The sequence below is a fragment of the Suricata suricatta genome, chromosome 15 (assembly GCF_006229205.1).
Source record: "Suricata suricatta isolate VVHF042 chromosome 15, meerkat_22Aug2017_6uvM2_HiC, whole genome shotgun sequence".
Classification (NCBI taxonomy): domain Eukaryota; kingdom Metazoa; phylum Chordata; class Mammalia; order Carnivora; family Herpestidae; genus Suricata; species Suricata suricatta.
Window position 1 is genome coordinate 53,608,408 of NC_043714.1, and position 13,651 is coordinate 53,622,058.

Below are 13,651 nucleotides of genomic sequence, written 5' to 3' on the forward strand. Positions count from 1 at the left end.
ATGATATCATTCTTGTATTATTCATTATTGTTATTATTGATGTTAAAAAGAGAAATGCTTATTTGTAACCATGTCTCTATAAAAAGCAAGAAATCACACCTCCCCCTTAGGAGGGCAGCTTGCTCCATTTAGCCCATCTAATTTGTTTCTGTTATTGCCTTGCGCCTGTAACCATTTGGAGTTGTGACTCCTAATCTGTAGCACTGGGCATTAGGTACTATTTGTGAACTCAGATCCATCCAATCCTCCATCTAGTGGCAGTCGACATCACCACCCCAGAGGACATGAATATTCAAATTTGAGCTGCATGCAAATGCTGGAACGTCATATTCTGGATATGTGACCACCTCATATAAATCGTTAAAAGTCAGGCTTCCACTAGGTAAAGGTATGAACGGATGGGAGGGGCAGAAGCACCTGTAACAAGTCCATGTCAGAGAGGATTTATAGCCAACTGACCAAGTGAGCATACACGTACACCCCGCTAAAGTGATTCATGAATCTGGTGAAGCAGATAGAGCTAAGAAAAAAAATAAATTAATTATGGCTATATTTTAGAAAGAACTCAGACTAACAGACTTTAACCTAAAAATGGTAAAAATAGACAATGAGGAAAAAGGACCAAGTAATAACGCTCGGACCATCTGAGGCACGGACAGTAAAGCAGATGGGTCTCAGCCTTTTGGAGCTGGCACCTGGACAGGCAGAATGTGATGGTCAGAGACTAGCGAGTTTCCCAAAGCCCAACAAAGAAACCTGTCGGAGTCAAATATTATACCTTGAATTTTGCCTTCTGTAGAGCAGTATTCATCCTAAGGAACATTTCAGAAACTAATGCTCTGTGATTTTACTGATAAAAAGGTTCTTGATTTTGACAGTTAGGGATGACTCCAGTTTGCGTTGCTTGATACTCTGAAGGAAATCTAGTTGTACTTTATTTCCTTGAGAAAAATAATTAAGTGAAAGCAACATCTTACCCATATTTCCAAAGATACCTTCATATACACAGGTGAAGACAGAAAGAAACCCAAACACAGTAATATTGTGCTCATTTTCCTCTGTTTCCTAATTTCCAAGCACCTAGGCTTGTAGAACGGACTTTGAAGTAAATGGGGTGAGCCTCACAATGCCCTCCGAGGCCCCTGAGAGAAATTCTGATCATATTAGGAGAAACAGGATGTGGAAAGAAGAAAATCCAAGGGGAAAATATTCTAAGGAGAAAACTGCACTTCCTGAGGAGGCTCACAGGTGCCCAACAGGGGGTTAGATTGTGCAGAAAAATAAATGGATGTGAGGGCAAAGGGGTCTTGAGGGGACCAGGGGGCAAAGAGAAGGAGGGTGTTTATGCAGCTGCTATGATGGGAAACTTTGGTAAAGACAGAGGAGGAGGATTTTTTGGAAGCTTTCATGGCATACCATGAAAATCCCTATGTCAGCCCATTAAAGTAGACCTATGATAACCATCTACACTATTCATGGCTGTAGGTAGATCTTTGAAGGAGACACCATGCAGAGACCGGCCCTGGATACAGCCTGTTATATTCAGGCTACAGTCTTAGTGTGAGCGAAGAAGTCCTTGATCGTCACTAAACTGAGTTGGGTGAACAGTTTGTGGAATTCAAAGTGAGTGATTGGAATGCTGATTACAGTGATTAATGTATTTTGTTTTCCAGTAGCAAAGGTGAAAGATTACTAGGCTTTAGAATGTCTGTAATCTCTCTTCCTCATGAAGAAATTTCCTCAACCCATTCTAGAGAAAGAGGTTCAAATTTTAACAAAAATAGCCTAAAACTATCCTTAGTTAATGCATCAGTAGTGAATTTCAGGTCAGTGAATAAAATATATAACCCAATTCTATTCAACAACTGCATCTAAGCTCCCTGAGTTCAGCTGTGGGATCACAGAACTGCAACAAATTATGATCTCATTTCTCTCTTTAGTCTCAACACCTATTCAAGGACTAAGACTGATAAAACATTTGCTTTCACTTTTTTTAACGATTTTTCAGTTTTAGGGTTGAAGTCTGGTTGTCGTGGGTGGATTACTAATTTGCCAAATGCCCAAACTTCCAGATAATTGCAGTAGATGGGGCGAGTGGGGAAAGGGAGAGGGCAATCTTTAAAGAAGTTGAAGTTCCGGATTTTATTATCAAAACATTTTATACCAACTTGCTTTGCTCTATAAATTCTGATTGAAACAAGCAACTTCCTACTTCCTACTATTAACACATAGCAACCCAAACAGTGTAAACAACTTTTAACAAGGCATTTAATTTTGGAATGTTTTGTGTTAAGAGAATAAAATATAAATAATTATTTGTATTTATCAGAGCATACACATGTATGTATTTCATCTACATACAATATTTAATATGACAAAAAAAGTTTCAGCTAAAATATCAAGTGTATATTTAAGGCTGTGATCTTGCTCCAAAAGATAAATTGCAATAAATAATAAACAAAACCTCTCTGTCAAAATGTGGAAGGTCTGAAGGACAAAGAAGGTAGGCAGAGAGGGCTCCCAGACCTAGTTCTTTGTGTCAGTGGTAGCTTGGGGAATGGTGGAGGGAAAAGGGTGATGAAAAATAGAAAGACCACCACAACAAAAACACATTAAGAGAGAAAAAGAATGAGCCTTCCTCAGCTAATCTCAGGCTTTTGTTGTTAACATCTCAGTGAAACTGAGGCAAAACTAAAAGCAAAGGAAATCTTTACAAACCTTAATTAGAGTCTCAGAAATTAAACTTGCAGTTATACAGGGGTGACAGCAGTCTTCTTTATTGGGTGGAAACTGCCTCAGGACATGGCCTGGGACTTGGCCGGTAACCTGGCCAGCGCCACAGTAAGATCACTCCCAGCCCACTCCAACTCTGCCTTCCCCCTCTCCAACCTTATTCTTAGTCATGTTCCCACTTTGGGATAAGATCCAGAAAATGGCAAAATGAGCCAAGTGTCTGTAATTTTACTCATACACCCAGAAAAAATATTCTCCTTCAGAAACTCCACAAAGCTCTCTTTAGGAGGTGTCAAGAGCCTACCGCTCTGTGCCAAATTAGAGTTCAGGATGTTTGTTTCACTCGTTTTTAAAAGTCAAATACCATTCATGTTTCACAGTGAAAAATCTCACTAAAATTGCCCTCTCAAATTAAGCACTGAGTCATAAAAGGATTTGTTGGTGTCAAGCTCATTATTTTTACTTCCCCATTTATCTAGGAAACAGGTAGCTTCTCAACCAACACCCAAGTGAGGCAGGTGAGGATCTAAACAGACTCAACAGGAGGTGGTCTTCCGTGTCTGCGCACTGGACTGTATATGACTCCTAGAGCAGAGAGGGGAGAGGCTCCCATCAAATCACTGCTGGGCTGAAGTGGCTTCCCTCTGGCCACCGGAAAATTTTAATCCATCTAGGATTGTTTGCAAAGCATGGCATGCTCTGGTTATCACCAACCCTGACCTGTCGTAGGTTAGCAAACTGAATGAATGATAGGAAATCATTAATCTGCTGTTTTGGCTTCTGTAAATTGCTCTGCCAATGTATCTCTCGGTTCACTGTTCTAACTAACTACGCAGTGACTATCATGTAGCTCTGTGTTGGGGTTATCAGAAAGTGTGAATCCTCCCTGCCCCACCTCTATAGCTGAGCCTGCTTTCCAAACAGACAACTTAGGTCATAAAATGTACTCCCACCCCCCTCTTTGAAGCTGACCAGGCAAAGCATACATGTAGGAAGTCACGTAGGCACTATCCCACAGAGCCTGGAGGGCCCAACTGTAATTGGTCATTTCAAGACCCTCTTGTGACAAAGAACTTTAAGGTTGATAGGGTCCTGCCAAAACTACTGCCTGTATGTAAAAAGGTGACTGGGAGTCCTGAAATACTGTAAGCTTTAATTGGTTAACTAAACGATCATGTTGGCTGCCTTGTTAAAGTCCAGATAAGCTCAATGCTGCCTTTGTTCGGGGCCGTTCTCTGCTCCTTAACACCAGGTCTGGCCCGGCTGTAATAAAACCTTGCCTTGCTTCTATTCAGCCTTTGGTGGTCTTTTCATCTTCACCTGTAACATGACCCTCTATCCTCCACTCCAGTACATTGAACCAGCGTATTCCTCCAGCCTGAAACCAAATTTTTCTTCCATCTCTTACTTTTCCTTCAAATACTAATGTAGGCTCTTCTGACTGATGCCTCAAGTTTGGGTTAAGAACTATGGTTAAAAGAATGAATGTGCTCAAGGGCAAAGTATAATGGGAACAAAATGAACATTACTTTCCATTTTTGTCCTTTTATTTCAGCCTTTTATTGTGCAATCTTGTTATGTTTTTTTAAAACACAATAGCAGTCATGACCCTGTAGCCCCTACTGAACTCATAACATTTGAGGTTTGGAAAAGAACTGTGAAGTCATCTAGTTCAGTCCTCAAATATTACAAATGAGAAAGTGATTAGAAGAGGAGGGCTGTGCTAATTGCAGGGGCTAATAGGAAAACAGAATCGCACGGTCTGGATTAGTTCATCATGAGACATTACGAAAATGTTCAACTCATTGAATGGCAGCATTTGTAGGTAATGGCTGTATTAGTCAATGAAATCTGCTATACTTCTGAAAATTATATATTATATATTCTCAACTTATCAGCCAGAAATTGAAAAAGAAAAAAATAAAGATTTCCTTGTCAGTTCAGACACAGGTAAGAAGAAAAATTGGGAAAGCAAGACAAAGAAGTAATTATTAAAAATTATCACCTATTCATCACATGGTGATCTACGAAAGTGTTTATGGCTCTGGTTTATCTATTCTTTAGTAAAAGTTCTTTGATATCTTTTTATTTTTTTTAATATTTTTTGTTTTTTATGAGAGAGTGAGTGGGGAAGGGGCAGAGAAAGAGAGAGAGAGAGAGAGAGAGAGAGAGAGAGAGAGAAATTTCGAAGCAGGCCTGCCCTCTCAACACAGCACCGGACATGGAGGTTGATCTCACAACTGGGAGATCATGACCTGAGCTGAAATGAAGAGTCGGACACTCAACAGACTCAGCCACCCTGAGGTCCCCTTCTACATCTTTTTAAATAAAACAGATATGTAACCTTAGGTACTAGAATGGAAGGAGAAAAACAGAATGTTAATCCCTAATGTGTCAATTTTAAATGAAGCTCTACACTTCGAATACATATCCCTATAGATTCTAAAGTGACACACTAAACTTGGTATATTTTATTTTTAAGTAGGATCATCTTTCTCACCATTATAATTAGTGACTTTATATGAATGTATATATTCAAAGATGTAAACTTTCAAACATTGCATACACACACACATACATTATATACACATGTATTCCTCTGGACTTTCTTGATTACATCTTATTGAGCAAATCCAAACCGAAAAAATGTTTAGCAAACTATGCTGATGCGAAGTACACATTTTAAGTAATGGCTGCGTTAGCATAAATGTATTTATTATAAATAATAATTATTAACACATTTTTGAAGATTAAATTTTGATACTATGAATAGTTAAAATACCAACAAAAAGAATGACTAGAAACTAAAAAGGGCACTAAACTATAACTCTGAAGTACACTAAAGAGAATTTGCACAAGCAACTAATATTTACCATTTATTAATGTATATCTTTTATTAAGAGTTCTTTTTAAAGGGACTTTTTAAGGTTTCTAAAAATTTTTTTAACATGCAAAACTCAAAGTGTAATTTGTTTAAAATATATACCTAATGTACAATACTAAATATGGTTTCCAGTGCACAATGATGATGGTTTAAAAGAAGAAGAAAGGATTCAGTAGGCTGAGAGGGAAAGATTAAGGCCTGAGGTCCCCGGGTGTGGGAAAACACTTATTCGGTAACAATGCTGGGAGTGTCTGACCAAAGCAAACCCCCCCAGGCATAAGGTTCCTCTAAAGAATATAACAGACCCCACCTACTCCCCTTCAGGTTTCCCTCAGGAATTTGACGAAAGACTGAAGTATGGCCATAGACCCCCAGAACCTTATAAAACAAAGACCTCTTCCTAATGTCCTTGGTGTTCACTTTCAAATGTCCCCTCTCTGTAAAGAGTGCTTTCCTACTCTTCCTCCTTTCTGATCTTATAGTCTAATAAACTTGGCCGGCTGCTCATTGTGTGCCCACCTCTTCATTCTTACAAGTGGCGAAGCAATGAGTCCCAGGTATTGGGGTAATAAACCTGCAACAACAGGGTTATAATCTCCACTGATCATTGCACTTACCTCCACATCTCGGAATTGGTCCACTCCACATTACTTTTCCATCCATAAGAATACACGTAATTGTTTCTGTTCCTTGGGTTTTAATAAATCCTTCTTCACAAATAACTGAAATCGAACTTCCTAATTGAAAGTTGTCTCCAAACCGCCGCGCATTGATTGGTATTCCAGGATCAGGACACTCATTATGTCCAAATGCTGGAGAAGAGGAAACAAAGAAAAACACACAAACAAGCAGTATGAGAGGGAAACTTTGTGTAGCTGGGGTGAAAAAAACTGACTTTTGAAAAAAAGGTTAGGTTTATTTCTAGAGAAGCCTTTATTTATTACAAAAAAAAATAGAGTCTCTTCTTTGACCCTATTTGCCCGTGATGTATGTCCGTGATGTAAATAGGTGTGACTGATTTTTTCTTCAACATTTATTTATTTTTGAAAGACAAATAGAGAAAGAGCTGGGGAGCAGCAGCAGAGAGAGAGGGACACAGAATCAGAAGCCTGCTCCAGGCTCTGAGCTGTCAGCACAGAGCCTGACACGGGGCTCGAACTCAGGAACCACAAGATCATAACCTGAGCCAAAGCTGGACACTTAACTGACTAAGCCACCTAGAGGGCCCCAGTGTGATTGTTTTAAAATACAAATTATACCCTAAGATTACATTTCAAAACATAATTGTTTCTGCCTACTTCTAGAGATCACTAGGGTTAAGGTATGTAAACATTTCCTGGATAAACTGGTCAGAATTCCAATTATTGTGAATACAGAGCAGGTTGACTACATCTCACTGCAAACTTCTGTGATTTCACCCTTTGGAATGGAGAAATAGTCCTGTGAGGTTATAGTGAAATTTCCAATCTGGAATGGAAGTCTTAACATTTCTTTATAATTTTCCATTTGTCATCTATTTTCTGCCACGTAGGAAAAGGGAAGGGAGCTAATTTTTATAATTACTATGTTCTAGCCACTGCTATAGGAGCTTCGGAAATGTCATTATATCATTTAACATTTAGAACTTTAAAGAGTAATGGGAGATTCAGAAATAGATAAGTATTTGCCTCAGGTCAGAGAGATAGGATTGAAATGTATCCCTTTGTATGGCTTCTAATTTTTTTTCTCAACATATTGTACCTTGGGTTATTTGTCTCATGTCTCAAGAGAATATGAGTTCTAACCTTTAGGGCCACTTTATTTTACTTCATGTCTCTCATGATATATTTAGGCTAGCCTTAGCAAGTCAGTAGCAGTGTAGGGACAAGGTGTTAATTTGAATTTCTCAAGATTATAGATTAAATAAGCCCTCCAAACTTCTCTTTTTATTTATCTGTATGACAAAACATGCACCATAAATGTTTAAATTTGCACAATACACATGGAAGAATACTTAAAATAGCAAAATCTAAGTGTGTAAACAGTTTGTAAGGTATTTACATTATTATTATATTCATGCTGCATAAGTACATGCAGTTATTTTAAGTTTTCTCACTAATTTTGATATTATTCATAAATTACATAATTTTATTAGCTCTTCTCATATTTAAGTTAAATGGTATAGAAGAATATTAAGGTAAATACTAAAATATATGCAATATATCTTTTGTAGATGCACTTATTTCTAATTATTGTTTTTTGTTGTCCTTTTAAAAAACCCAAAAACCTCAATTGATTAAGCTTCATTGTTCCTATACTCAATGCCTAATAGGTTTTTTTTTCAGAAAAAAAATTTCAGTAGGAAACATTAAATATGAGAATTTGCATATTAAGGATTAAATTACTTACTAGAGAAGCAGAACAAGAAACAAGGAGATATATTTCCATAATACCCTGAAGGCACCATAAACATTAAAGTTAAAAATAATATGATTAAAGACAAAATAATAATTATAAATAGATAAATGCATATCTATATGAAATATTTTTAAAAGGACTTTCAGATAAAGCAACTATGTCATACAGCAGTCTGTATGACACCTGTCACAGCTAATTTAACTTAAATGACATGCCTTGACAGTTTCACCAACAGACACTTGGAAAAGGCACTAACTGCTTTTTATTACTAAGTGCCAGAGCTCAGCACTGGTGGGTGGGGTTGGGGATGTGATTATTTTTTATAGAAAAGGAAACTAAATCCTACTGTTATATGACACAAATATTAACTAATCAAGTTGGTTAATATATGACGGAGTGTGGTAGCTTTAAGGAAAAAAATAAACAAACAAGAGGGGCGCCTGGGTGGCTCAGTCGGTTGAGCGGCCGGCTTCGGCTCAGGTCAGATCTCACATTTGTGGGTTCGAGCCCCGCGTCAGGCTCTGTGCAGACAGCAAGCTCAGAGCCTGGAGCCTGCTTCAGATTCTGTGTCTCCCTCTCTCTGCCCCTCCCCCTCTCATGTTCTATCTCTGTACCCAAAATAAATAAAACATTAAAAAAAAAAAAACTTGTTAAAAAAAAAAACAAGAAAAATCACTAGTGTTTATTGTTTTAGGAAAACATTTGCAAACACAAGCATTAGAATGTGAGTACATTAACCTACTAAAATATATTCTCTTTCATGTGATTCATCTTTTTGCTATATTTATACTATGGGTTTTTTTTTTTAGAAAAATACAAAGAATGTGAGTGACAGATAATAGCTAAATAACCTCAAAGAAATCTCAAAATATTGCAACTTAATAAACATTTAAATAAGATGTTAAGGTAATAGTTCAAAGGGCAAGTAAACACTGACAGCTAATGTTTGTTGAGCACTTACTCTGTGGCATCTACTCCAGGCTAAATTATTTACGCCTTATAGAAACCAAATATGGTTTTACTGATGAGGACACTGAGGCTCAATTTTAAACATAAAAATGGGGCGGGCAAAGCCATGATTTGAAGTTGTAGTTGTATAGTTTCACTATGGAAACCGACGTTTCTATGTTAATGATTTTCTCTTCTGTAAAGTTTCTGCAGCCTTGTGAAGTTCATCTCTAGAATTATAACTCTGTGCTGGCATTATTGGTTTAAGGTTCCCTTTTGGTTTATAAATATTTTGAAAGATTTATCTCCCTTACATGTTTGCACACCAATAATGGAGCAAAGCATATGATATACTTCAGGTGTGATCTTATGCTTATAAGATTTAATAGAATAAACTAATATACTGGCTGACATCATAATATTTGAAACATATTTCCTTAATATCAGGGCTCTCACAACCCAAGAAAAAAAATGACACAATAGGGAGTCAAATATGGTTGGAAATGAAGAACTACATGACTGTTCCTGACATTTTTATATATATGTATATATTGAAAGAGAATGTGTTCAAGTTTATATATAAGAACTTGTTTAAGTTTCCTTATCTATGGAACCAGAGAGCTGGTTGACGTGATTCCTTTCTAGCTGTACTTGGTAGACATACATTACATGGAGAAGATAAACTCACTGTTGTAAGTGATGTTGAAGCCACGCCCCGACATTGAGTGGTCAGCTTGAAATTCGAGTCGTAGTGTATGACTGTTACTAGTCAGATGGGAGGGCACCTCCGCCCCAGTAAACGTCCCAAGAATCGGGGAGTCTGGGGAGTCTCCATCTTTAACGGCAAGGAAGTCAAACTGAGATTCCAGATCAAAGTCGTTAAAAGAAAGATGTATCCGACTCCCTGGATCAGAGATTATTGTCCAGATGCAGTTTAAATTATTTCCATACCCTTCTGGGTAATCAGGAGAAAGCACTGTTCCCATGGGTGCAGTAAAGTTAGACAGGCAAGGAACTGTTAAAATAAAATTATAAAATACAATAAATGTCCAAAAGGAATATTTCACCTTATTAGCCATATCCTATAACTATGATAATCAATTAGTAGTTTGAAAAAATAATATTAAAATATATTTTATTTAATAGTATTATGTTTAATACTATTAAAATAGTATTTAAAATAATATTAAGCAATGTAAATATTACAATGTACTATAGTATCATAAGACCAAAAAAAAAAAAAGGTTACCATTTTCACATAATAGAAAAGGCAACTATTACTTTGGATAACTAGGTACATAAATATGCACAAAAATATCATAGGAGTAATAAAGGCAGTTAATTTCAACATCTATCATATTTATGTTAGAGTTTTGTGCAAGGTTTTTGTTTCTTTGCCTAAGAAAGAAGATTAGTGAGGCACCTGGGTAGCTCAGTAGGTTAAGCCAGGGACTGGATTTCTGCTTCAGGTCAGGATCTCACTCTAGTGGGACTGAGCACGACTTGGCCCTGTGCCTAGCCTCTGAGCGTGGAGCCCTCTTGATTCTCTCCCTTGGCCTTACCTCTCCCCTTTCCTCCCTCTCTCGCTCTCAAAAAAAAAAAATAAAAAGATTGGTGAAATATATACAGATTTCCACATAAAGCAATAACGCTCATCAAATGATTGAAGACAAATTACTATGCAGATACTAACAAAACTGGTATGTTGTAGCACAAAGCTTGGAGGGAGGGTGGTGACCAGGTGAGTTTCTTTCCTGACGGCCATGGGAAGCTCTAATAATTTATAATGCAGATAAAGAGACAAAGAAGACAAATTAACTTTTAGAAAAATCCACCACTAGTGGCTAACACTGGAAAAACAACTCAGCTCACGCCTTCCTAAGATGAAGTCTCTCACTGCCCCTGCTCCACGTCCCCCCATTTTCCTTTAGCTTTTAAAAACATGTGAGCTAAAGGATCACACAGAGCATTTAGAAAGTTGAAAAAAGGTAAAGAAACAGAAAAGCAAATGGCCTATTGCATAAAGGAGATCATAAAGTAATAATATATTATCTTCTGGTGGTTTTTATTACATAATTTTAACAAAATCAAATTCATCTAATTTTGCACCAAATTTTATTTGCAAAGAGTATGAATTTTAAGCCTGAATATATTTTGCTAAATTTCAGCCTGGAAAAGTTATATTAATTTATACTGAAATATAACTAATGCATTAGACAGTACAACACCTCTACCAGCATAAAATATTATGATTATTTGACCTTTTCTATTTGATAGGATAAATGATATATTATTAATTTGCCTTTCTTTGCCTACTAGTAAATGTGAAGATTTCTCCATTTTCTCTTTTTTTGGAATTACAGGCTCATGAACCCTGGTATTTAAGACTACGAACTCTTAGTTTGTAATAGTCATTCAATATTTTGATTCATATAGTATCCCTACATTATTTTGTTAATAGTTTTAGTATAATTTGTTTTAATTTGAGTTAAAAATAATTTCTTTATATTGCTTTTATTAACATTCAGAAGTTAGACCAGTATCTATCTACAGACATACAAAGACAAAAAAATAACTATACCTACATATATGCATAAAATATGCAAAGAATGATAGAGATTATATGTATTATTGGTTATTTATTATTATATATGTATAATTTTTTATCATTTCAAACATGTCATGTCTAACCTAAGTTTGCCTCTTCTGGATGGCCTGATGTTAGGAGTCAAAACCAGGTCTTGGAAACTGATAACCACTGGGCTAGATCCAGACTGAAAATATGTGTGATACAATTTTTCTTATGCTTGTACAAAAATTTGAAATCACATTTTAAAATCAATCTATCTCACATCTGAGGGGGACAAATCTGGAGTTCTAGCTTCTTTGAAAAAGTTAATGAACTCCATCTAGTTCTCTACCACTTTCATAATGGGGACACACATGCCTAGTTCTGTTCCCTTTTCAAACTTTTACCTGCCTGCATCCAGGTACCGTCTGATTCTATAACACTTGATCTAAATGTAGGATCAGCAAACTTGTTCGGCAAGGGACAGATGGTAAATGCTTTGGCTGTCCAAGCCATGTGGTCTATTTTGCAACTACTTAACTCTGCCACTAAAGCACGAGTTAACGCTTAACTCTTCCTATAGTAGGAAAGCAGCCATGTGCAATAGGTAAACGAAAGTAAACAGTTATGTTCCAGTAAAACTTTGTTTGCCAAACTACGCTTCAGGCTAGATCTGCCCCACAGTCTTTAGTTTGCCAATCTCTGATCTAAATGATCCCCATCTGGGGCAAGGGATGACCAAAATCTGTCATGCTAATCTCCTTTGTCAGATAAACAGGTCAATGCCAATATAATACTCTAAAGCCATAATTATATTAGATACAGTTTTTAATGTAATTTCCTTTGACCAAGTGTTATATTTCTGTGAATAATACCATAGTAATTTTATGGTAGTAACTTAATATTGTGCTTTAGTATTCACATAAGCACTCCTCTTTTAAAAAACTCACATCTATTCTATTGCTGCCTGATTTTTTACCTAGCTGTATACCTGCACATTGGATCAGTTCTCAAAGAAATTATGTTAGGATTTTTATTGAGATCTCAAAGAAATTTCTATTTAATTCACATATTTAATTTAATGCCTTCTCATTCTGGAATATGCATCTATCTCTATTTTTTCATTAAATTCCTTTTCTGAATAGGCTTATAATTTTCTATGAGTTATTTGGAATTATGTAAGAAGTATTTCTACATATTTTATAATTTTATTTTTCTGAATAAATTAACTTTCAATTACATTTTCAAATTAGATAATGATGGTATACAGGAAATTATTCATTACTACATATTTATCATATATCAACTTGTAGGAATTTCTTCTTTTTAGAAATAGTAAAGATGTCTTCTCTAGATTTTCAAGAGTTTAAATTTATTTTAGTCAACATTATTATAAGTATTTTATTGAATGTATTTTAGCATCTCTTAAAATGACTTAAAATAGTTTTATATTTTAATTTTTTATTTATTTTAAATTTTTTTAATGTTTATTTATTTTTGAGAGAGAAATAGAGTGTGAGAGGGGGAGGAACAGAGAGAGAGGGAGACACAGTCTGAAGCATGCTCCAGACTCTGAGCTATCAGCCCAGAGGCCAACACGGGGCTCCAACCCAAGAACCATGAAATCATGACCCAAGCTGAAGTCAGACACTCTACCGACTGAGCCACTCAGGTGCCCCCAAATGGTTTTATATTTGATGTGATATGCCACATTACTAGATTCTCCATATTACATAAACATTGTCTTCATGGAATAACACCCAGAACTAAAGGTCTTTAAGTGAAATCTTTGGAAGTATTGCTAAGCTTTCAATATTGCTAACACAACCCATCAAACTCTCATAATACATTTTCTTCTCCCACAGCAGGAAGTTCACAAGGTGATCTTTGTTACTGGCTCTAAAGAAGAGGGTTCTTTTGAGGTGGCCTAAGCTCTCTTCCTTTCCTACATTCCCTAAAGAGCAAGCAAACGATATTTTAATTAGGGAAATTTCTTCCACATTTGAAAAATACCTACTTTACTAAAACATAAGATTAGGTATCATCACAACATGTATCCAGACACTATACTGAGGAATAGTAATGCTTGCTTATTTGCTATTTTCTTTTCTTTCTTTTTA

At 36.2% G+C, this 13,651-nt stretch overlaps 1 protein-coding gene across 3 annotated transcripts in view; it reads right to left on the minus strand.

Annotated features, from left to right (window-relative positions):
- The window catches only part of CSMD3 (CUB and Sushi multiple domains 3), a 1,185,533-nt gene that overhangs the window by 449,034 nt on the left and 722,848 nt on the right, over positions 1 to 13,651 (minus strand). For all 3 annotated transcript variants that reach the window (XM_029923716.1, XM_029923715.1, XM_029923714.1), the window contains 2 exons: positions 9,651 to 9,977; positions 6,235 to 6,429 (listed from right to left, as the gene is read on the minus strand). In XM_029923716.1, coding sequence (XP_029779576.1) covers positions 6,235 to 6,429; positions 9,651 to 9,977 — 522 coding nt within the window. The remainder of the gene's footprint in view (positions 1 to 6,234; positions 6,430 to 9,650; positions 9,978 to 13,651) is intronic.